At 41.4% G+C, this 25,379-nt stretch overlaps 2 protein-coding genes across 3 annotated transcripts; one reads left to right on the top strand and one right to left on the bottom strand.

Moving 5' to 3' along the window:
• Window positions 1–131: 131 nt before the first annotated feature.
• LOC100136246 (valosin containing protein) lies at window positions 132–21,612 on the top strand. 2 transcript variants are annotated; one of them, XM_021601254.3, is made up of 18 exons: window positions 132–430; window positions 5,209–5,320; window positions 5,525–5,697; window positions 5,815–5,957; window positions 6,482–6,612; window positions 6,875–7,006; window positions 8,796–8,898; window positions 9,163–9,296; window positions 15,581–15,716; window positions 15,957–16,069; window positions 16,874–17,038; window positions 17,272–17,394; window positions 18,927–19,139; window positions 19,373–19,551; window positions 19,794–19,923; window positions 20,196–20,351; window positions 20,720–20,874; window positions 21,106–21,612. In XM_021601254.3, exons 1-18 carry the CDS (start codon window positions 156–158, stop codon window positions 21,209–21,211), a joined length of 2,679 nt encoding a protein of 892 aa, XP_021456929.2. In that variant the 5' UTR covers window positions 132–155; the 3' UTR covers window positions 21,212–21,612.
• Window positions 21,613–22,030: 418 nt separating this feature from the next.
• On the bottom strand, window positions 22,031–23,865 carry hwa (huluwa). The gene is made up of 3 exons (XM_021601312.3): window positions 23,138–23,865; window positions 22,851–23,046; window positions 22,031–22,224 (listed from the first exon to the last, which is right to left on the bottom strand). Exons 1-3 carry the CDS (start codon window positions 23,741–23,743, stop codon window positions 22,058–22,060), a joined length of 969 nt encoding a protein of 322 aa, XP_021456987.1. The 5' UTR covers window positions 23,744–23,865; the 3' UTR covers window positions 22,031–22,057.
• Between the last annotated feature and the right edge of the window lie 1,514 nt (window positions 23,866–25,379).

The raw sequence follows: 25,379 nt of genomic DNA on the forward strand, positions 1-25,379 counted from the left end.
GCAAATGTTTGTTTCCCAGACATCAATGATGGATAGTCATATACTAGTGTTTTTAATAAGAATCTCTATCTGGGTTGTGCTTCACAATCACAAAGCATTATCAACAATAACTTTGAAGTCTCATCTGAATTTGGAACTATGTCACCTATGGCATAATGTCAACCGCAGCGCCAATCAGAGGGTGCGTTCGTAAATTCACTCTGGCTATCTACTCCCATTTCAGAGCACTCGTCTGTGTGCCAGAGCGCAGAATAACTGATGAATTTACGAACACACTTAGCGCTCGCTGGCTCTCCAGAGTGAATTTACGAACGCACCCAGAGTTAGGTGTTGGTGTTGCACTCACTGAAGAGAAACACACGAGAAGAGGAAGAAATCAGGTTTTATTTGTTGGACATACCAAGCGGAGCACCATGGCTTCAGGAGGAGAGTAAGTTGGTGTTGCTAACTAATGTTGGTTTGATCTTTTCCTAGATAGAATCCGGTAACCAATAATGTTCGCTTTGTTAGCTGGCTAAAGTTAGCTAGCTTTCGGGTTCTAGTACAAATAACTAGCTAGCTACCTTTTAGGTAATATCGGTATGCGTTTTCTATGGATGTAGCTAGGCATATAACTAGTAGAAGAGAATACATGCAAATAATATTGTTCCAGAGTTATATGGCCGCAAGATTATACCAGTGCCGGTTAGCAAGCTAACCTTAGCCATGTCAAAGATAAAAGCCAGCCATCTACCAAACTGTTAGCTAGCAGCTTAGGTAGATAACGTTAGCTAGCTACGTAGCTAACTGACAGCGACATGAATTTGTGTTTGTCATGTTGTGCCAACATTTGCTAAGTGATGTGTATGTATCTAGCTAATTTGACAGCGAATTTGCTACAATTAGGTAGTCAACTAGCTACCTAAATGAGCAAACTCGTGCTAATGACTGTCCACTAGCTCTCGCAGTTTTTCTTGCTGTGTCATGTGGGGCCTGCACAACACCGTTAGCTAGCTAGATGCACAGCTGAATGATGTAAACGTTTAGCAAAATATTAGCATTTTGTACAGTAAACATCAGTGATGCGCCCTTTTTTTTTCCGTTCAAGAGTAAATATACATCTTATGTAGTTAGTTATATGGTACCTAACAGCTACTACTCCTCTCCTGTAGGATATTGCTGAATTTATATTTAATGTCTTTAAGGAGGCAATTGATTTAGGGGTCCTGCCCATTTCTATGAACAGGCCTAATTTCTTTAATCCACAAACCAAACAAAGATCCTATAATTATAGAACATTGGAGACCAATCACATTAATGAACAATGATGGAAAACTACTTGCATCCATCTTTGCAGAAAGACTTAAAAAGGGTATTGATCAAATCATTGATGATACCCAGTCTGGTTTTATGAAGGGCAGACATATGTAATAATATCCGACTAGTTTTGGACTTGATAGATTACAATGAGCACCTTATGGCTTTATTTTATTTGTAGAATTTACAAGGCTTTTGATACAGTTGAACACTTATTTTTGAGATTATTTTTTTTGGTTTTGGTCAATGTTTTCAATATGACACTTTATAGTAATAGTAACAGCTCTTAAATTATCCCATGGAACCTCTGCGATTTGATATTAGAAGCAGAATTAAATAAGGATGCCCAATTTCTCCTTATTTGTATTGGTCACAAGTTATTGCACTTAATATCAATAAGGATAGTTTTAGGGGTATTCAGATACAAGATAAAGAGAATGTTAACAATTGTTTCAGGACACCACTTTTTTTGTCAAATAAGATCATAATGAAGTCAGGACAGCGATTGAGTGTATTAATGCCTTCTCACATGTATCTGGTTTATCTCTGAATATTAGGAAATGTGAATTATTTGCGTTGAAAACATGTGACTTAAACTCTGTAATATCCATGTAAAAGATGTGATCACATATCTTGGTATTGAAGTTTGCAAAGATCAGAAAGGGCCAACTTAAATGTCTCTCCTATTGTAGAGAAAATTGGAAAAATATTTAACTCCTGGTTAAGTGATCTTTATCTAGATGTTTACTTTCGTCAAAATCTGAAGGTTTGTCCAAATTAGTTTATACCTCCCTTGCCTTGGATGTTCGTCTGTCAGTAACTAAAATGGTTGATCCTAAATTCTTCAACTTCATATGGAGGAATTAACCTTATTAAGAAAAGCTGTAATATGTAGCACCCAAAGTGAGGGAGGGTTGACTGCTCAGGATTTTAAAACCTCAAATATAATCTTTAAGATCAAATGCATACAAAACAATATAAGAAATAAGGATTGCATTTGGAATTTAATCCCTAATTTAATATTACAACAGATTGGTGGTCTAGAGTTCTTACTCAAATGCAGCCTTGATGTGGCTAAGATCCCTATTAAGCTTGCTAACTTTCATAAACAAGTACTTCTAACTTGAAACCTTATGTACAAATAACTTTTCCCCACATAGTAGATATACAAGCTGTGATAATAAAGACATACAAAAGCAAGTCTTTCTTTTTCCAGAACTAGTTTGACAACCGCATTATCTGGGTTAAACAGTTATCAAATAATGATGGACTACCATATGATTATCCAGAATTCATGAGCACACACATTGTTACATTCACTCCTGAGGAGTTTCAAATAGTTACGGTGCTGTTCTTCTTTCAGGAGAATATAACGATACTCAAAGTGCAACTGCTGAGGATTTTGTAGCCTCAATTCAGCTAGAAGGAATTTACATTTTCCACACACACACAGTGCATTCGGAAAATATTCAGCCACCTTCACTTTTTCCACATTGGTACATTACAGCCTGATTCTAAAATGGATTTAATTGTTTTTTCCCTCAATCTACACACAATACCCCATAATAACAAAGCAAAAACATGTTTTTAGAAATGTTTGTAAATGTATTGAAAATAAAAAAACATTTACATAAGTATTCAGACCCTTTACTCAGTACTTTGTTGAAGCACCTTTGGCAGAGATTACTGACTCGAGTCTTGTTGGGTATGACTCAAGCGCTGTCAGGTTGGATGGGGAGCATCGCTGCACAGCTATTTTCAGGTCTCTCCAGAGATGTTAGATCGGGTTCAAGTCCGGGTTCTGACTGGGCCACTCAAGGACATTCAGAGACTTGTCCCGAAGCTGCTCTTGAGTTGTCTAGGCTGTGTGCTTAGGGTCGTTGTCCTGTTGGAAGGCAAACCTTCTCCCCAGTCTGAGGTCCTGAGTGCTCTGGTGCAAGTATTCATCAAGGATCTCTCTGAACTTTGCTCTATCTTTCCCTCGATCCTGCCTAGTCTCCCAGTCCCTGCTGCTGAAAAACATCCCCACATGATGATGCTGCCACAACCATTCTTCACTGTAGGGATGGTGCCAGGTTTCCTCTAGACGTGACGCTTAGCATTCAGGCCAAATAGTTCAATCTTGGTTTCATCAGACGAGAGAATCTTGTTTCTCATGGTCAGAGTCCTTTAGGTGCTTTTTGGCAAACTCCAATCGGGCTCTCATGTGCCTTTTACTGAGGAGTGTCTTCCCATCTGGCCACTCTACCATAAAGGCCTGATGGTTGTCTTTCTGGAAGGTTCTCCCATCCCCACAGAGGAACTCTGGAGCTCTGTCAGAGTGACCATCGAGTTCCTGACCAAGGCCCTTCTCCCCCGATTGCTCAGTTTAGCCTGGCGGCCAGCTCTAGGAAGAGTCTTGGTGGTTCCAAACTTCTTCCATTTCAGAATGATGGAGGCCACAGTGTTCTTGGTGACCTTCAATGCTACAGAAATTGTTTGGTACCCTTCCCCTGATCTGTGCCTTGACACAATCCTGTCTCGGAGCGCTACGGACAATTCCTTCAACCTCATGGCTTGGTTTTTGCTCTGACCTGCATTGTCAACTGTGGGTCCTTTTTATATAGACAGGTATGCCTTTCCAAATCATGTCCAGTCAATTGAATTGACCACAGGTGGACTCCAATCAAGTTGTAGAAACATCTCAAGGATGATCAATGGAAACAGGATGTACCTGAGTTCAATTTCGAGTCTCATAGCAAATGGTTTGAATACTTAATTAAACAAGGTATGTTTTATTGTTAATACATTTCCAAAAATGTCCAAACCTGTTTTCACTTTGTCATTATGGGGTATTGTGTGTAGATGAGGGAAAATATTTTTTTAGCATAACAAAATGTCAAAGGGTCTGAATACTTTCCGAAGGCACTGTGTAATGAAATCTCTGTCAAGATGTTACTATTCCCTCTGCTGGAATATACTGGAATGTAGCCCTAGGATAAGTGAACTGGAACAAAGTCTTGTTGTTGTCTGGGAAATATTGTATATCTAAAAGGTGAAAGAAGTATCATACAAACTCATTCATAGAATCTAAGACCTTTTATTGTACACAGATTAAAAATGGCTATTGATAACAAATGTGCATTCTTTTAGTTGTCCCAGAGACTCTTTTGGGACCGTTCTTATTTCAGAAGATTGTAGTGAGTTAGAAGATTTTCTTTTAAAATAAACTACTATTAATGTAAATTTGAAATACTTTTATTTTGATCCAAATTATATGGACCCCGATTTGAACTTTCATTGTTAATGTTTATTTTTCATGGAAGATTCTTTATCCATAAAATGAAGTGGGCGGAGAACAAACCTGTCTTCACATTGTTTAAGATAGAATTGAAACATTAGTTTGAAATGATCAGTAAGTTTAAAATCAAAAAAGCAATACGTAACATTATACTTTTTGACAAATTGAAAATGTATCTCGACATTTAATACCCCTGTCTGTTTGTTTACTGTTTGTATATTTCTGTTTTTCTATTTGTTTTGTTTTTCATAAAAATAATAATACTCTTCTTTCCTGTTAATTCTGCTAACTAGCTAACAGTGTGGCAAATTACATTTCAAAACCCATCAAAATAGAATGCCCATTCTAGTAGTTAGTTTCACTAGTGTATAATTAGAAACTGAAAGCAACTGGCCAATAGTTATTCTAAGTTTCTATCTCTAGTCAGTAGGGACACTTTACTTTTCACCCAAAGAGACTACAGTTGATTTGAGCTCATTACATCACACTAAGGGTTAAAGGAAACCCTTTTATCGCTTAGCATAACTTTCCTACAGTCAACTAGCTTGTCAGTATGTACTCCCAGGTTTAATGATCAAGTATGTTACATCTTGCCAGCTGATATATTTAGCATCTCTTTGATTTTCCCTCAGATCGAAAAATGATGATCTATCCACAGCGATTTTAAAGCAAAAGACCAGGCCTAACCGGTTGGTTGTGGATGAATCTCTCAATGAGGACAACAGTGTGGTCTCGCTGTCTCAGGTGAGGCATTGGTGAGATGAATGAATGGGACTGGGACATTTTAGTGAACCCCCAGTCTGCACTGAGTGATACATATTTGTTTCACCAGTAACTCATTCATTCCAGTTTTGCGGGCTGTGTTAGACTGTTACATCTTCACTGTGGGAGGTTCTATGTTAAATCAATAGGATTTAGTGTCTGACTGATTTCTCTGTCCCGCCCTAGGCCAAGATGGACGAGTTGCAGCTGTTCAGGGGAGACACAGTGCTGATGAAAGGAAAGAAGAGACGGGAGACGGTCTGCATCGTGCTCTCTGATGACACCTGCTCCGACGAGAAGGTCCGCATGAACAGAGTGGTCCGCAACAACCTAAGAGTCCGCCTGGGAGATGTTATCAGGTGAGATGGAACTGGATAACTTTGGCATCAATGAAGCATCATGTGTAAAACCAGACCTCTGCTCCTCCAATGTACAGTAAAGCCCAGACATAATTCATTATTTTGGTGGTCCCACAGTATTCAGCCATGCCCAGATGTGAAGTACGGGAAGCGGATCCACGTTCTGCCCATTGATGACACTGTGGAGGGGATCACAGGAAACCTGTTTGAGGTCTACCTCAAGCCCTACTTCCTGGAGGCCTACAGGCCCATCAGGAAAGGTAACAGTGATCCAAACTCGGTCCTGTGGCCCCCCCTGCATGTTTTGTTTTTTTGTCCTAGCACCACACAGCTAATTTAAATAATCAAAGCTTGATGATCAGTTGGGTATTTTAATCAGCTATGTAGTGCTAGGGCAAAAACCAAAACATACAACCAGGATGGGCCCAGGACCGAGTTTGGGAAACTGTGATCCAAAGGACAACCTGGGGTGTGTTAAGGCAGGCACAATAAACGTTTTGAAACTGAGGAGGTACTTCCTCCACTTGAACATGACCCTGTACTCCAGAATATGTTCAGGGTCATGTTCATTAAGGCATGATTTCTTAATGGAAAACAAGTATTTTTTTATTTGATAAGTACAGATGGTCCCTCCCTGTTTCACTTCGATTCAGAGTGTTCTTTCGATTTGTGTACGAACAACCCTTGTTTGCCGGCACAGCCAGTGTGTCTCACAATATGATTATGAAAAACGCCAAGGACAGAGGATTAGGCATGTGGGTCAATGCTTAATCTCTGTTTGTAGGGGACATCTTCCTGGTGAGGGGAGGCATGCGAGCTGTGGAGTTCAAGGTAGTGGAGACAGACCCCAACCCCTACTGCATTGTGGCCCCAGACACAGTCATCCACTGTGAGGGGGAGCCCATCAAACGAGAGGTACAGGGACATATTCAGTACCAGCACTGCTGCAGATTTCTATAGAGCAGCAAGTCTCTGTTACTACATCTTCAGTTGGATCTTGTGCATGAGAGCAAGTTAACATCAAAGCTGGAGTTTTCAGAGATGGGATTTTTCTTGATTATTCAGGAATTCCTGATTTTTCTGATCGTAGAAAACAATTTCTTACATTTGTATGCTATCTGTAGCCTTTTGCCCTAGTTTCTTATGCTTTACTAACCACATCTATTTCTGTGTTCAGGATGAAGAGGAGTCTCTGAATGAGGTTGGCTATGATGACATTGGTGGTGTGAGGAAGCAGCTGGCCCAGATTAAGGAGATGGTGGAGCTGCCCCTGAGACACCCAGCACTGTTCAAGGCCATCGGCGTCAAGGTGAGCTAAATACACCTCTCATCCTTCACGTCAAACCTTGTGTACAATTATTAGATACAGTGCCTTGCGAAAGTATTCGGCAACCTTGAACTTTGCGACCTTTTGCCACATTTCAGGCTTCAAACATAAATATATAAAACTGTATTTTGTTTGTGAAGAATCAACAACAAGTGGGACACAATCATGAAGTGGAACGACATTTATTGGATATTTCAAACTTTTTTAACAAATCAAAAACTGAAAAATTGGGCTTGCAAAATTATTCAGCCCCTTTACTTTCAGTGCAGCAAACTCTCTCCAGAAGTTCAGTGAGGATCTCTGAATGATCCAATGTTGACCTAAATGACTAATGATGATAAATACAATCCACCTGTGTGTAATCAAGTCTCCGTATAAATGCACCTGCACTGTGATAGTCTCAGAGGTCCGTTAAAAGCGCAGAGAGCATCATGAAGAACAAGGAACACACCAGGCAGGTCCGAGATACTGTTGTGAAGAAGTTTAAAGCCGGATTTGGATACAAAAAGATTGCCCAAGCTTTAAACATCCCAAGGAGCACAGTGCAAGCGATAATATTGAAATGGAAGGAGTATCAGACCACTGCAAATCTACCAAGACCTGGCCGTCCCTTTAAACTTTCAGCTCATACAAGGAGAAGACTGATCAGAGATGCAGCCAAGAGGCCCATGATCACTCTGGATGAAGTGCAGAGATCTACAGCTGAGGTGGAAGACTCTGTCCATAGGACAACAATCAGTCGTATATTGCACAAATCTGGCCTTTATGGAAGAGTGGCAAGAAGAAAGCCATTTCTTAAAGATATCCATAAAAAGTGTTGTTTAAAGTTTGCCACAAGCCACCTGGGAGACACACCAAACATGTGGAAGAAGGTGCTCTGGTCAGATGAAACCAAAATTGAACTTTTTGGCAACAATGCAAAACTTTATGTTTGGCGTAAAAGCAACACAGCTGAACACACCATCCCCACTGTCAAACATGGTGGTGGCAGCATCATGGTTTGGGCCTGCTTTTCTTCAGCAGGGACAGGGAAGATGGTTAAAATGGATAGGAAGATGGATGGAGCCAAATACAGGACTATTCTGGAAGACCTGATGGAGTCTGCAAAAGACCTGAGACTGGGACGGAGATTTGTCTTCCAACAAGACAATGATCCAAAACATAAAGCAAAATCTACAATGGAATGGTTCAAAAATAAACATATCCAGGTGTTAGAATGGCCAAGTCAAAGTCCAGACCTGAATCCAATCGAGAATCTGTGGGAAGAACTGAAAACTGCTGTTCACAAATGCTCTCCATCCAACCTCACTGAGCTCGAGCTGTTTTGCAAGGAGGAATGGGAAAAAATGTCAGTCTCTCGATGTGCAAAACTGATAGAGACATACCCCAAGCGACTTACAGCTGTAATCGCAGCAAAAGGTGGCGCTACAAAGTATTAACTTAAGGGGGCTGAATAATTTTGCACGCCCAATTTTTCAGTTTTTGATTTGTTAAAAAAGTTTGAAATATCCAATAAATGTCGTTCCACTTCATGATTGTGTCCCACTTGTTGTTGATTCTTCACAAAAAATACAGTTTTATATATTTATGTTTGAAGCCTGAAATGTGGCAAAAGGTGGCAAAGTTCTTTCGCAAGGCACTGTACATGCCTAAAACTGGTTTCTTGTTTTAACCATACATTTTGATTTGGTTTGTTTATGCAGGTGAATGACTTGCTGTTGAATTACATTTTCATGTAAAACATTTTTTATCACTTCTAATTTTCATTCAGCCTCCAAGGGGAATCCTGCTGTACGGACCCCCTGGAACAGGAAAGACTCTGATCGCCCGTGCTGTGGCGAATGAGACTGGAGCCTTCTTTTTCCTTATCAATGGTGAGAGACTGAAGGACAAAAGCTTTTGTTATTTTTCATCAGCATTTCGTTAAATTCCATTTCAATTCAGTCAATGCATGAAGTGGATTGAAATTGCATTAAAAATACTTAAATGTTTTTAGTTGGAATTTCAATGCAACTGACTGAATTTTTAATTTATTGACCCTAAATCTGTTGTTCATTGATGGTCAGAATTACACATTCAGTGTGTTTGTTGTCAGGACGTTTCCGAGTAGTTGAACTTGTGCCTGCTAAATGTTTCAGGGCCTGAGATCATGAGTAAACTGGCCGGAGAGTCTGAGAGTAACCTGAGGAAGGCCTTCGAGGAGGCTGAGAAGAATGCCCCTGCCATCATCTTCATTGATGAGCTGGACGCCATTGCACCAAAAAGAGAAAAGGTGGGTTCACATCTTCTGATACAGTTTCCTTCTCATCCAAAAGACCAATGTTCTTCAAACCTGTCCCAAGTCATGTTCGTTAGGGAGAAAGTTTTGAAACTGAGTGAAACGGGAAGGCACTACCTGAACTCAAGTTTTGCTACAATGTGTCCTACTGAACACAACCCTGGAGGCTCACAGGGTGTGCAGGCTTTTTTTCAAGCCCAGCTCAAACACTTTTAAAAAAAGTTGAATCAGGTGTGGTAGCACAGGGCTAGAACAAAAGCCTGCACGCCCAGTTTGTGATACTGTGATACTAAAATGTTTATTCTCCTGAGCCATTTACTGTGTTCGTATTCGTATCTTTTATTATTTCTGAATGTTGCATTGTTTTTTAAATTTTTTTTATTTATTTTTTGTTGTTGAATTTTTACCCCTTTTTCTCCCCAATTTCGTGGTATCCAATTGTTGTAGTAGCTACTATCTTGTCTCATCGCTACAACTCCCGTACGGGCTCGGGAGAGACGAAGGTTGAAAGTCATGCGTCCTCCGATACACAACCCAACCAGCCGCACTGCTTCTTAACACAGCGCGCATCCAACCCGGAAGCCAGCTGCACCAATGTGTCGGAGGCCACACCGTGCACCTGGCAACCTTGGTTAGCGCGCACTGCGCCCGGCCCGCCACAGGAGTCGCTGGTGCGCGATGAGACAAGGACATCCCTACCGACCAAGCCCTCCCTAACCCGGACGACGCTAGGCCAATTGTGCGTCGCCCCACGGACCTCCCGGTCGCGGCCGGTTACGACAGAGCCTGGGCGCGAACCCAGGGACTCTGATGGCACAGCTGGCGCTGCAGTACCCGGGAGGCCAATGTTGCATTGTTGAGAAGGAACCTGCAAGTAGTAGTGGAGAGTCGCATGTGCGTACCGATAGGATGCATGGGGTGTGAGTAGCTCCGTTTTGTACCGATAAAACTGGTTATATGTAGAAGCCAGACAACAAAGTTTTTAAATCAAGCCTCTAAAAATCGATAGATCAATATATCCCCAAGCAACTGGGAGAGAGTGAGAAGTCAGTTATGTACAACAGCGACCCAATCAGTTGGTTAAGCGAACGCGACGGCACTAATTGAACAAGCCATGGCTTCCCCCAGAGGAAAAGACAAGGAGCAACTTGGAGATGCAAACAATGGTAATAAACAGCTAAAGGATATCCAGGAAAACATAGCTAAAATACTCTCAATGCCCATCAAAACAAACAAACTGCTACAAGCTGTTGTTAAAAAAGTAGTCTATCATGTCATACATGCACATACAAGGCGTGTGCATGAATGAACAAGACTACAAAATTAGCCTTCTGGTAACAAAGTTGCAAACTTTAGATTAATTGGATCAGCAAGAAATCAGAATGAGACCAAACAACAGGAGAATATTGTCCTGCCAGAAGACGAGGAAAAGGGAGACGTTTCCAGCTACCTGGTCAAATTGATAAAAGGAACTTGACGTGAATATATCACCAGAGGATCTGGAACGATAGCATAGGATGGCGTGAAACAGAAGAACGCTAAATACCCTCGCATGGTAATCGTCAAGCTGTGGAACTATCAGACCAAAGTCAACATGCTGACTGCACAGGGGTGAAAGGAGATCAAAATCCATGGCCAGTCCATTCGATTCATCCAGGACCTGTCTGCTAGGCTGAGAAAAAACCTGCACGGATTACATTTCCATCAATCACTGGAAGAAATTGGAATCAAATCTCAATTTAGCTTCCCGGCAGTGCTATGGGTATGGAAGAGAACGCAAAGGATGGAATTCACAAGCACTGATGAAGTCCTAAACAAGCTACAAGAAACCTTTCCCGTTGAAGGAGAGCCACCTGCCCTGAGGAGAGGAAGGATCAGGAAAAAGTGATAAGCACACTAGGCTACATACCTGGTCTAGGCTACATACCTGGTCTTGGGCGTCACATACAATATTCTTTCCCCCTCCCCCAATACCATATTATACTTTGCTCAAGTAACTGCTGTTCTCTAGGAAGTAACGATAGCAGTAGCTGATGCCAATGGGTTACATGGACACTGAAAAGAAAATACAAAAAAGGAAATATAGCATGTATGTCAATAACTATTCTGTGGGTGGGTGGATGTTTGCCTGTGCATATAAACAAAAACATCAACGCAACATGTAAAGTGTTGGTCTCATGTTCCATACGCACAAAAAGCTTCTCAAATTTGGTCCACAAATTTGTTTACATCCATGTTAGTGAGCATTTCTTCTTTGCCAAGATAAACCATGATTTTTACACAGGTGCACCTTGTACTGGGGACAATAAAATCCCACTAAAATGTGAAGTTCTCACACAACACAATGCCACAGATATCTCAAGTTTTGAGGGAGCGTGCAATTGGCATGCTGACTGCAGGTATGACCTCCAGAGCGGTTGGCAGAGAATTTAATGTTAATTTCTTTACCATAAGCCGTCTCCAAACATCAATTGAGAGAATTTGGCAGTAAGTCCAACCGGCTTCACAACCGCAGTATGGTGTCGTGTGGGCAAGCGGTTTGCTGATGTCAATGTTGTGAAGAGTGCACTGCGTGGTGTTATGGTATAGGCAGGCATAAGCTACAAGCAACGAACACAATTGTCTTTTATCGATGGTAATTTGAATGCCCAGAGATACAAGGATGAGATTCTGAGGCCCACTGTTGTGCCATTCACCCGCTTCAGCATGATAATACACACCCATGTCACAAGGATCTGTACACAATTCCTGGAAGCTGAAATTGTCCCAGTTCTCCCATGGCCTGCGTACTCACCAGACATGTCACCCATTAAGCATGTGTGGGATGCTCTGGATCGATGTCCACGACAGCGTGTTCCAGAACCCGCCAATATCCAGCAACTTCGCACAGCTATTGAAGAGGAGTGGGACAACATTCCACAGGTCACAATCAAAAGCCTGATCAACTCTATGCGAAGGAGATGCGTCACGCTGCATGAAGCAAATGGTGCTCACACCAGATACTTCTCATCCACGCCCATACCTGTTTTTTTGAGGTATCTGTGACCAACAGATGCATGTCTATATTACCAGTCATGTGAAATCCATAGATTAGGGCCCAATGAATTTCAATTGACTGATTTCCTTTACATGAACTGTAACTCAGTAAAATCTTTGAAATTATTGCATGTTGTGTTTATTTTTGGTTCAGTAATAATCAAACTCACAGGAACTATTTTAGCAGGTAACCTAAATCATGCATTCAGCTAGTGAGACAGACATGGAAATAAAAACAAATAAAAAGGCATTCAAGGAACCTCCAAAGAGGCTGAAAAACAATCTCTACAGGACACCTGGAGATTATTATTCCCAACTACAAAAGACAAAAAAAATAACAAAAGCTCGAATAGCTTTTTCAAGAAATGCACTCAACATTATACTGGGAGCTAAAATCTATAATATAGTGATATCGGATCATTCTCCTGTATCATGCTTTTACACCAACAGAAAATACACCAACAGAAAATACACTTAGTGACAGAATATGGAGAATGAACAGCGCATCTTCAAGACCCTACATTTTATTATATATGTAAACAAAAAATGACCTTTACAAATGTGGACAAAGAAAAGCAGACCCCCAACATCATTTGGGATGTTTTTAAGGTGTACATTATCAATCTCCTAATTATCAATCTCCTAATCTCATACTCTGCAAAAGTAAAATCTTGAGTTAGAAATGTAAATTTAAAGAAATAAATCTTTGAAAAAGCCCATAATTTCTTTTTTTTTTTTACAAGGTAAAGAAGGAAATACGATTTCTGAATTTTAAGCAGGAATTTACTCCTTGACGAGAGCCAAAACTACAGGTTAAACTCAAAGCATACTATTTAATGGGAAACAAACCTGGTAAACACCTCGCAGCCCTCACAAAATTAATACGCAAAACCAGTTAGTTTAAAAAAAGGATAAGGATACAAACGCTTTAAAATCAGAAACAATGCTATTAATAATTTTAAAAGCTTTATTAAAATAACCTTTGGACTGATCCTATCCTTAGACTCAACAACCTTCACGCAACTATCAGCAGAAAAAATGACTAAAAATGGAAATCATCCAGCAATAAATATATTAGACAATTAAAACATTCACGGAGAAAAGCACCAGGGATGGATGGCTTTCCTATAACATTTTATTTGATATTCTGGGACAAAGTAGCACCCCTATTTATTCAAATGACAACACGCATCACTAAATTCAGTGCTTCTGAGTTCCATGTATCAAACTGTTATTTCAGTTATATTAAAACCAGGAAAATCTTGAGTCTGTAAAATAAAAAAAAATCTTAAACAACGGTATGGCAGAAGTATTACCAGACTTGACACACAAACAGGGTTTGTTAAAAATAGACACTTACAAACAAAGACATGTTTTAGTATAATACAATGTGCTAAGAAACAAGATGGCGATTCATCAATAATGACTATTGATGCCGAAAAGGCTTTCGACGGTCTTGAATGGCCTTTTCTATTAACTTTTTGAAGCATTCAACTTTCCAGCTGATCGTACATTTCGCAAAAATATATACAAATGATACATTATCTGATGAAATTGCTGTAGAAAGGGGTACGAGACAGTACTGTCTCCACCCTCCTGTTTTGGACTGGCAATGGAACCGCTTGCAAAAATAAACAGGACCTAAACATAACAGGTATTAGTAAACATGAGTATAAACTAAACTTATTTAACGACAATCTCCTGATAGACCTGAATAATATTAAACTCAATGCCTCCTTGTTAAAAATATTCTCAGAATATTCTAAGATCTCAGGATATAAAATTTACGTGGAAAAAAAACGGAAAAGGCAATAGGAAAAATAACTGGTGGACCACAAAAAAATATTAAACGTAGGATGCTTAAGTGACAACACATTCTAATATTGAGACTCTTTGCTACAAAACTCGAAATTGAACTCCGGTGCATCCTGTTTCCATTGGTCATCCTTGATGTTTCTACAACTGGATTGGAATCCACCTGTGGTAAATTCAATTGATTGGACATGATTTGGAACGGCGCACACCTGTCTAAATAAGGTCCCACAGTTGACCGTGTATGTCAGAGCAAAAACCAAGCCATGAGATCGAAAGAGTTGTCCGTATCGCTCCGAGACCAGATTGTGTCGAGGTACAGATCTGGGGAAGGGTAGCAAAAAAATGTCTACAGCAACAAGGTCCCCAAGAACACAGTGGCCTCCATAATCCTTACATGGAAGAAGTTTGGAACCACCAAGACTTCCAAGAGCTGTCCGCCTGGCAAAACTTAGCAATTGGGGGAGAAGGGCCTTGGTCAGGAACACGATGGGCACTCCGACAGAGCTCCAGAGTTCCTCTATGGGGATGGGAGAACCTTCCAGAAAGAGGATGTTTTTCAGCGACAGGGATTGGGAGACTAGTCAAGATCGAGGCAAAGATGAACGGAGCAAAGTACAGAGATCCTCGATGAAAACCTGCTCAAGGGTGCTCAAGTCCTCAAACTGGGACGAAGGTTCACCTTCCAACAGGATAACGACCCTAAGCACACAGCCAAGACAACGCAGGAGTCTGAATGTCCTTGAGTGGCCCAGCCAGAGCCCGGACTTGAACATCTCTGAAGAGACCTGAAAATAGTTGTGCAGCGACACTCCCCAGCCAATCTGACAGAGCTTGAGAGGATCTGCAGAGAAGAATGGGAGAAACTCCCCCAAATACAGGTGTGCCAAGCTTGTAGTGTCATACCTAAGAAGACTTTAGGTTGTAATACTTAGGTAAATGTGATCAGTTTACTTCATTTTTTAGTAAAAAATTTAAATGAACCTGTTTTTGCTTTGTCATTATGGGGTATTGTGTGTCGATTGAGGGGAAAACGGTTTAATCTATTTTGGAATATGGCTGTAACGTAACGAAGGGGTCTGAATACTTTCTGACTGCATTGGAGGTTTATAACATCGAATTGTAATACATATAGAATCGCGGGAATCGCAGTACATATTGTATCGGCACCTAAGTATCGTGATATTGCATCATAAGGTCCCTATCAATTCCCAGCCCTACCTGCAAGTCAGCATTTTGTTGGACGGTGTACATCATGTGTGTCCTGTACATGCAACTAATACAACTTAAAACATGGGTCTCTAGGACCAGGGTTGAATGACACTACAGTAAATTCTCTATAAGATGAAACTCTTATACCCTCTACCATAAACTTGACCTCCTTGGGGTCAACAGAAAAAGTAATTAACCTTCTGTATTGTCCTGTGTAGACACACGGTGAGGTGGAGAGGCGTATCGTGTCCCAGCTCCTCACACTCATGGACGGCCTTAAGCAGCGTGCTCACGTCATCGTCATGGCAGCCACCAACAGACCCAACAGCATTGACGCCGCCCTCAGGCGATTTGGTAAGATCCGCCAGTGCACTTGTAGACCTAGGATGTAACAGGTTCGCTTCTTAAATCAAGTTCTTAGTTTTGCCAGAAGTCTCTTGTATTTGACTAATATCTTCATCCTTTTTTTAAATTCTTTGTCATTACTGCTTGTGAATCAGCAGGGTTGGTGGTAACATAGAAATAAATTGGAATTGAATCTATTTATATGCTGGTTAGTGAGGCTGACCTTAACTGTGTGATGTTTCTCCTCAGGGCGTTTTGACAGGGAGGTGGACATTGGGATTCCTGACGCAACAGGCAGACTGGAGATCCTTCAGATCCATACCAAGAACATGAAACTGTCCGACGATGTTGACCTCGAGCAGGTGTGTGTGTATATAACACTACTGTAATTTACAGAGTGAGGTTGTTGTTACGAGAATTTTGTTCTCAATGTTCTTAAACTGAATTTCAATTAAACTACTCAGTCTGCAACCCAGAGTTTGTAAGATTCTGGTTGAATGAAACAGACAGAGTCCCAGCTTGCAATAGTCAGAATGTTTACTCACGAGAGCGCTCTGAAGTCCATTATACACAAAGACATCCATTTTATAACTTACGCACATAAGTCCACACAAACAGTAGATATCCTACGCACATACATACACGCGAACAGTAGGTGAGTTGTATCCTTTTCTCACCACTGTTTATCACTACCCAGCCAACAGTTCCATTCCCCCGAGATTAGAGGAACCTTGAGAAGGACTCCCTGTCCTATCATAAGTTTCTCAGAGTTCTAGCCAGGTCGGGTCAACCACAGCTGAATTGTTCTCTGTATTTTCTTAGGCACACACTGTCTCGCCTATACACTGTCTCGCCTATAAGTCTTAACTTGTCCTATACACACACATTAAATAATTCTAGTCTTATGATTCAAATACATTTCACTCCATTATACAGTGACAGGGTAGAATACTTTTAGTCATTATCTTAACATTACCTTATACATATAAATCATTTAGTTACTTACCATTACCGTAAACATATAAATCACATGAATTTCTATTATATCAGTTGTCAATGAAACATTTTGTGTATGTAAGGTAGAATGAAAAGTTGAGAGTGGGTTTAAGTGAAGTCCCTGCCATGTTGATACTGTATGTGTGACCATGTCTGTCTGTGTCCTCCAGGTTGCCAATCAGACTCACGGCCACGTGGGTGCTGACCTGGCTGCTCTGTGCTCTGAAGCCGCCCTGCAGGCCATCAGGAAGAAGATGGATCTCATCGACCTTGAGGACGAGACCATCGACGCAGAGGTCATGAACTCCCTTGCCGTCACCATGGACGACTTCAGAGTAATGAACTGGATTATTTTCTCCAACACACACAGCACTCAAAGTAGCTTCTACTGTACTGAGAACTTTATTCACCCTTCGGTTTTTCATCACTATGCAAATCTGCTGCATCCAGTATTTGTCTTTTTGCTAATGGTCTGAGGACAGCTGTAACTATTGAGCATTAGAACCAGTCGTAGCAGAGAATCGTTAAGCCAGCTGCACTAACCAGTTGTATGTGGGTTGTGTTTCAGTGGGCTCTGAGCCAGAGCAACCCATCTGCCCTGAGAGAGACTGTGGTGGAGGTGCCCAACATCAGCTGGGAGGACATCGGTGGTCTGGAGGATGTCAAGAGGGAACTCCAGGAGCTTGTACAGGTAGGCCATGTTCTAGTCGTGGGGTATGTTACTGATGAGATGCAGATTTATATACCACAAAATCTAATGTCATTTGTTGATTTTGTATCATTCATTGAAAGAGTGAGGAGTCTGAATGATGAATCCCTTTACAGGTGTTATCATTCTACAGTGGTCCCCTGCAGCGTACGTTCAAACCTGTGATTAGAACGCTTATTTAGAACGTCCAGTTTTGATGACGCAACAGTCAGCATTTGAGCTAGCCACACTTTTTTTCCCTCACAGAAACATTTGTCACAAACAGTCCTTAAAAAGTTATGTCCTGAACGTGACCAGTTTATTGTAATTTTCAGACATTCACAGAAGTAGCGATAGCATACACAATAATCCAAACTGGAAAATGTTGCCTACATTAGTCCTAGTGCTAACTGAGGAAAGACTGAGGAAACCACAATATGAATTAGCTAATAGCAATTACTATTCATAATTCATCACATCACGGGTGAGCTCACGATTGATCTAAATAATTGAGTAAATCACTTTCTAGAAATCGTAAGTAATCAGACCATGGGTAGTTTGTGCGTGCCGCCATGTTTGTTTTTTCTCGTCAACCAAAGATACGAGGACTTTGGTCTGTTTACAGTATGCATCATGAAGAGGGTGTGTCGTCTACGATAATTCACTTCCCTTCATTCACTTCTGGAAGTTTACCCTTCACTTCATAATATCTTTTGTCTGACAGACATTTACTTGACACCCAGAATGCATTGTATGATGTCAACAAACATGGCTCCACACATAGCTGGCAAATAGCTTAGCATTAGCTCATTATAATCAGTAGAACATTCAAAAAGTATTTTACACACATCATAGGTATCCATTACAATCTATGCAATAATCAGAATGCATTATTTATCACCAGTACTTGAAAACATGTGAATAAAACTGTAAATACATTATGCTCCATACATACCTACTGTATGCTACAGTAGAAACAACAACACGATATACAGGATATAAGACACTAACTTTGATAGGAACGCACACGTCTAAAGTTATTATTTGTAAGGAAAACAACAAGCAAGGCAGTGCAAGCACCAAACAGAATTTCCCAATTTGTGCAAGTCTGCACAAATGTCTGCATACTTGATCTGCAGAAACATTGGTGAAGTGCTTGGGCTCTCCTCGAAGAGAGAAGTTTGTCTTGGTCAGTAAAGCCTCAGACATAAATTGTCCTCAACACTGAAATGTGTTACTTCTATGTGAATTAATGAGGAGGTGGAACAGACCACAATTCAAACTGTTGTTAAAAAAATATTACTTGTTAGAAATAATTTTAAATTGTCAAGTGGAAAAATAGCCTTCAGATAATTAGCAGGCAGCGCGTGTTAACTGTCCTGTTGCCAAACAATCCCATTTTGGAACAGTGAGTGCATTCTGACATCACGTGCATAAAACAACTCCTGCCGGGGAGACTGTTAGAGATTATTTGGAACTCACATGAAAAGCTTAATTAATGGTTTGTCTAACCTTCACGATCTTCTTCTCTTCAGTACCCAGTGGAGCACCCAGACAAGTTCTTGAAGTTCGGCATGACCCCATCCAAGGGCGTGCTGTTCTACGGACCCCCAGGTTGCGGTAAGACCCTGCTGGCCAAGGCCATCGCCAACGAGTGCCAGGCCAACTTCATCTCCATCAAAGGGCCCGAGTTGCTCACCATGTGGTTCGGCGAGTCTGAGGCCAATGTCCGAGAGATCTTTGACAAGGTAAGGCTAAACCGATTTATCGAGATCCCTCTAACCTCATATTTACCTGTATTTTATGTTGTAGTTGTATATTTTTTTTAATCAATTGTATGACATCTAATTTGTGTGTTACACATGCACAAAAGATGGTTAATAAATGTGAGACACTTATTTTCTTTTTCCATTGCAAAACGTTTTCTGTTGTGTGCCCCAATGAACCTATATCGTACCCTCCTAAACCCTCGATCTTCCAGGCTCGCCAGGCCGCCCCCTGCGTGCTCTTCTTTGACGAGCTGGACTCCATCGCCAAGGCGCGTGGCGGCAACGCGGGTGATGGTGGCGGAGCAGCCGACCGTGTCATCAACCAGATCCTGACGGAGATGGACGGCATGTCCAGCAAGAAGAACGTCTTCATCATCGGCGCCACCAACAGGTTGGCCATCATCACCTCAAAGAAGAGCACTCTGCTTCACTGTTAATTTGAGTTTAAAAAACATTTCTAGCACTAGGCTTGCTGCTCTACACAATATTTTATGGTTTTACTTGCAATGATGATATGTGGTAGTCTTCCCGACCTCAGTTGATTGCACTTTGTTCTTAGGTGGACAATAAGGTACTGTAAAATGAGATAGAAATGTAGGTTAAGCTAAATGACTAAACTGTGTGCCGTACTAGGCCTGATATCATCGACCCGGCCATCCTGAGGCCCGGCAGACTGGACCAGCTCATCTACATCCCCCTGCCAGATGAGAAGTCCCGCATCAACATCCTCGGAGCCAACCTCAGGAAGTCACCCATCGCCAAGGCAAGCCTATTTATGTGTATCTGACCATGCGCTGACATTGTGCTGACTGAACTGTTTTTCCCACCTCGGTCAGCATGTTCTGATTTGAGGGGTTGGGGCTCATTAAATGTCTTCATTCCAGGCTGGGCTACAAGTAATGGGTAGAAAATGGATTTGTGGGAAAAGTTGTTCATATGTAAATTGCTGTGTGTGTGAAACAAATGTATTTTATAATCCCATTTACTGTTTGATCTTTGTCTGGAAGTACTCCCTCTACCCCTGTATGATTAAAGGATGTGGACCTGGATTTCTTGGCCAAGATGACCAATGGTTTCTCTGGAGCTGACCTGACAGAGATCTGCCAGAGGGCCTGTAAGATGGCCATCAGGGAGTCCATCGAGAACGAGATCAGGAGGGAAAGGGAGAGGCAGACCAACCCCTCAGCCATGGTGAGTTTAGTCACTAATGAATCTATATTTGTTCAATGACGCAGTCTAGACTATAGCTAACTTTGTGCATGTGAAGCCTGGATAATGTAGGATCTGGGCAAATCACCAGCAGATTTAATTTCAGGAAGACACAAAACAACATTTCTGTATTCAATATTAAATGACTGAGTAAATCAACTGGGACATTTATTTGATTTCTATGCATTATGTATACACAGAAAGTTTTTATTTTACAAGGGAGAAGGGATGATGCATTTAACCTTAAACTGATTTACACACATACCGGAGGAAGAGAAGGCGTGATTGTATTTTATAGATAAGTTCTTTAACCCCCCCTTCACCTCTTTCTATCCCTCTTGAACCCACAGGAGGTGGAGGAGGACGACCCTGTCCCAGAGATCCGTAAGGACCATTTTGAGGAGGCCATGCGTTTCGCCCGCCGCTCCGTCAGCGACAACGACATCCGCAAATACGAGATGTTCGCCCAGACGTTACAGCAGAGCAGAGGCTTCGGAAGTTTCCGGTAAGCAAAACGCACATAATACATAGCGGATGATGGTGTTGAATAATACTGTTACCTATCTCCGCTCCCATATATCCTAGATACACCACCACTGGGGATTTTCATTCAACTTTTCTTACAAAATACATCTAACAAGCCATGTGTTTTACATAAGGAATGTACTGACAATGCCAAGCTGGCTCCACCTGATATTTACTGTAATGAGCAAAACAATTCCTGTCCTCGTCTCAGGTTCCCCACTAACTCTGCGCCAGGGGCCGGGCCCAGCCAGGGCTCTGCTGGTGGCAGCGGTGGCACAGTCTTCAACGAGGACAACGACGACGACCTCTATGGTTAAACCACACCATGACCCACAGTGGACCAAAACACAACCACTCTGTGGACCAAAGTTTCCTCATATACATTCTGGCAAATCTGTACAATGCCGCACAATATACACAAAAAAATCCCATTATTTACCAACCTTTCTCATCCCCCTTTAATAGTTAGACAGCATGTTGCAGCTTGTCTGTGTTCTGGCACTGCAGGACTTTTTCAAATCTTGTATGGATTTAAGGAGGGGGGGCAGAAGCCTGTGTGAGTACTTCTGACTTCATATGTGCAACTAATGAAGGATATAAAACTAGCCTGTTATAGAGGGAGGGGAATTGCTTATGACTTGTAATGTATGAATATATAGGGTTTAAAACATTTAAATTGAATTGTACGAAATTAAAACAATAAATTAACTGGTGAATAGTGGGTGTCAGTTTGCAATTTGTACAGATCTTTGAAAAGGGAATAAACTTCAACCATGAAACCAATCAATTAGTTTGAGGAAATATGTATTGCTTGCAATACAATCTTTATTGACAACTTTAGTAGTGGATGAAATAAAATGTAAGCAATTTTAGTGCATATAATAAATGTGCATATTCAAGTGTAACAAACAATGTGAATAGTAGAAGTGTCTTGGACAATGAATATACATAGTTTAATGAGAATAAATGTGTGATTTACAAAAGTGAGTGCAGTTTTTTACAAAACTGGTGTGTGTGTGTGTGTGGGGGGGGGGGGGGGGCGTTTCGTTTGGCTAATTGGAAATAGTGATAATCTGTGTTAGTGCGCTTTTTAGAATTAAATATTTTGAGAAAAATGTAGCCTAATAATAAATAAATATTAAAATATGTAATGTTCTCTGGCATCATACCCAATAATGCTTGGTATGCAATGCAGGCATGTGATGTTTCTGTTTGGGTATGTTTTTCTCCCTCACATAGCACGGGTCGTAATAGTCCCATTCCATTCCGGAGTCCCACACACCGTTGTTGAGACCGTCGCTGTCCGCGGATAAAATCCGGAGCGAGACACCTGGAGAAGCGTTTGCGTAATTAGCTTGGCAGTGATGTAAAAAGTATCCAATTGTCATACATGAGTAAAAGTAATGATACCTTAATAGAAAATGACTAGTAAAAGACACCAAGTAAAATACTTGAGTAAAAGTATTTGGTTTTAAATATACTTAAGCGTCAAAAGTATAAATAATTTAAAATGCTTTAAAATTATGCAAACCGGATGGCACTTTCCCCCCTTATTACAGGGATAGCAAGGGGCACACCAACACTCAGACATAATTTACAAACGAAACGTGTTTAGCGAGTCCGTCTGAGGCAGGGATGACAGGGATGTTCTCTTGATACATTAAGTGCGTGAATTGGACCATCTTCGTGTCGTGTTAAGCGTTCAAAATGTAAGGAGTAGCCTACTTTTGGGTGTCAGGGAAAATGTATGGAGTAGAAAGTACACTTATTTAGAAATGTAGTTAAGTAAAAGTCAAATAGCCCCAAAAACGACTTAAGTAGCACTTTAAAGTATTTGTACACCACTGTAGATAGAAAGCGATGGCCTATCACAGCCTAATGGTGGAGAACATTTGATATTCATACTTCATGTAAATGTAAAACCGCTATGTTCTAGTAGGCCTAATGATGGCTCACCGGCGCTTGCTCCAAAGTCGCTGTCCAATCCAGGGCCCATGGTGGAATAGTTGTCAGATACAACAAAGCATGACATCTCTTGAGGTATGTTACTGGTATATTCACATTCGAAGTCAACCATATCAAACTGGTGTTCTATGTTGTTCAATAGCTCCATGGTGCTGCACCGACGCATGGGCCTCTGGTCAGATGTTACCTGCGTGCGTAAAAACAGTCATTCATCACATGTATCCAAGACAGACTTCAAGGGTTACAAACTAATTTTGGGCTAGAAACCACGAACTAACCGTTGAGTGTGGATTATTTAGCGTAGGCGAGTTGGGTGGTACAAGGTTAGGCCGTTCTACCTCTGAATCACTTGACTGCGGTAGGACAGGGGCGCTTCTGCGCCAGTTCATTTTGTTCCTGCTGTACATTCGTGACCTACGCGTCTGGTCGACCCTGGAGGTGGCCAATATGGTGCTCTGCGTCCTCAGAGACTCCAAGCCACCGCCTGTGGCCCCGTCTGGCCGGATGAATCGGATTCTCTGGTCCACTGCTGCCCTCTCCTTTGACGAAGTTCTTGAAGAGTTCGAGGGCTGTGTCCGAATTGTCTCTGCAACCGAGATGTAAGCCCTTTTCCCATCTTGATTTGGCAACAATGGCGTCTCGGATATTCTGGTCATTCTCTGGCGCATCGACAGAGTAGACTGTAACATACTATCGTAGTCCTCTCGTTGTCTTTTTCTGTTCTTCTTTGAACAAATGTGTAACTTGTAACCCAGAAACAAACAGTTCAACAACAACAGAAGAACCACACACGGTAAGAGTAGAATAATAAGTAGCGTTAAACTGGTAATTGGCAAACCATCGCTCCGATTTGAGGGTGGTGTTGATGGGCCTATTTGCGACATTTCATAACATAGTTTATAGGATCCAATTCCAGAACACAAGATTTGTGAGTTTGTTCAAAATTACTTATCCTAATTGGTTATTTTCTGTGAGCACGCAGGTGTTTTGTGGCACCAATCAATTTCACTATCCTGCGTTTGAACTCTGCACAATGAGTGCTTGGATTTTGTGCTTGGCAAACCCTGTGTCCATGGTCTCTTAGATTTTCTGCTTCAAGATCTATCCAATTTGTTTGTCACCACAATACATCTCTGCATTTAAAGGAGCATATTTTACTCCCAAAATTAACCATTTACCCACAGTCAAATATATAGACATATAGACAATATATATACATATAGTCTATACATATAGACAACCGAATGGAGGCCTACTCGAAAATGTTTGAGACAATCAGTTGTGTTGTGACAAGGTGGTATACAGAATATAGCCCATTTGGTAAAAGACCAAGTTCATATTATGGAAAGAACAGCTCAAATAAGCAAAGAGAAACAACAGCCCATCATTACTTTAAGACATGAAGGTCAGTCAATTATGAAAATTGAAAGAACTTTTAAAGTTTCTTCAAGTGCAGTTTCAGAAACCATTTCAGAACTATGATGAAACTGGCTCTCATGAGGACTGCCACAAGAAAAGAAGACCCAGAGTTAACTCTGCTGCAGAGGATAAATTCATTCGTTACCAGCCTGAGAAATTGCAGCCCAAATAAATGCTTCAGAGTTCAAGTAACAGACACATCTCACCATCAACTGTTCAGAGGAGACTGTGCAAATCAGTCCTTCATGGTTGAATTGCTGCAAAGAAACCACTACTTAAGGACACCAATAAGAAGGGACTTGCTTGGGCCAAGAAATATGAACAATGGACATTAGACCAGTGGAAATCTGTCCTTTGGCCTGATGAGTCCAAATTTGAGATTTTTGGTTCCAACTGCTGTGTCTTTCTGAGATGCAGAGTAGAGTGATATTTGCATGTGTGGTTTGCACTGTGAAGCATGGGGGAGGAGGTGTGGTAACACTGTCAGTGATTTATTTAAAATTCAAGGCACACTTAACCAGCATGACTACCACAGCATTCTGCAGCAATACGCCATCCCATCTGGTTTGCGCTTAGTGAGACTATCATTTGTTTTTCAACAGGACAATGACCCATCACACCTCCAGGCTGTGTAGGGGCTATTTGACCAAGGAGAGTGATGGTGCTGCATCAGATGACCTGGCCTCCACAATCACCTGACCTCAACCCATTTGAGATGAGTTGGGATGAGTTGGACATTAGAGTGAAGGAAAAGCAGCCAACAAGTGCTCAGCATATGTGAGAACTCCTCCAAGACTTTTGGAAACCCTATTACGGGGGCTGAGTCGCTGGCTTACTGGTGCTCTTCCATGCCATCCCTAGGAGGGGTGTGTCACTTGAGTGGGTTGAGTCACTGATGTGATCTTCCTGTCCGGGTTGGCGCCCACCTCTGGTTCATGCCATGGGGGAGATCTTCATGGGCTATACTCGGCCTTGTCTCAGGGTAGTAAGTTGGTAGTTGAAGATATCCCTCTAGTGGTGTGGTGTCTGTGCTTTGGCAAAGTGGGTGGGGTTATATCCTGCCTGTTTGGCCCTGTCCGGGGGTATCGTCGGATGGGGCCA

The sequence above is a fragment of the Oncorhynchus mykiss genome, chromosome 5 (genome assembly GCF_057628025.1).
Source record: "Oncorhynchus mykiss isolate SJ-2025 chromosome 5, ASM5762802v1, whole genome shotgun sequence".
NCBI lineage: Eukaryota > Metazoa > Chordata > Actinopteri > Salmoniformes > Salmonidae > Oncorhynchus > Oncorhynchus mykiss.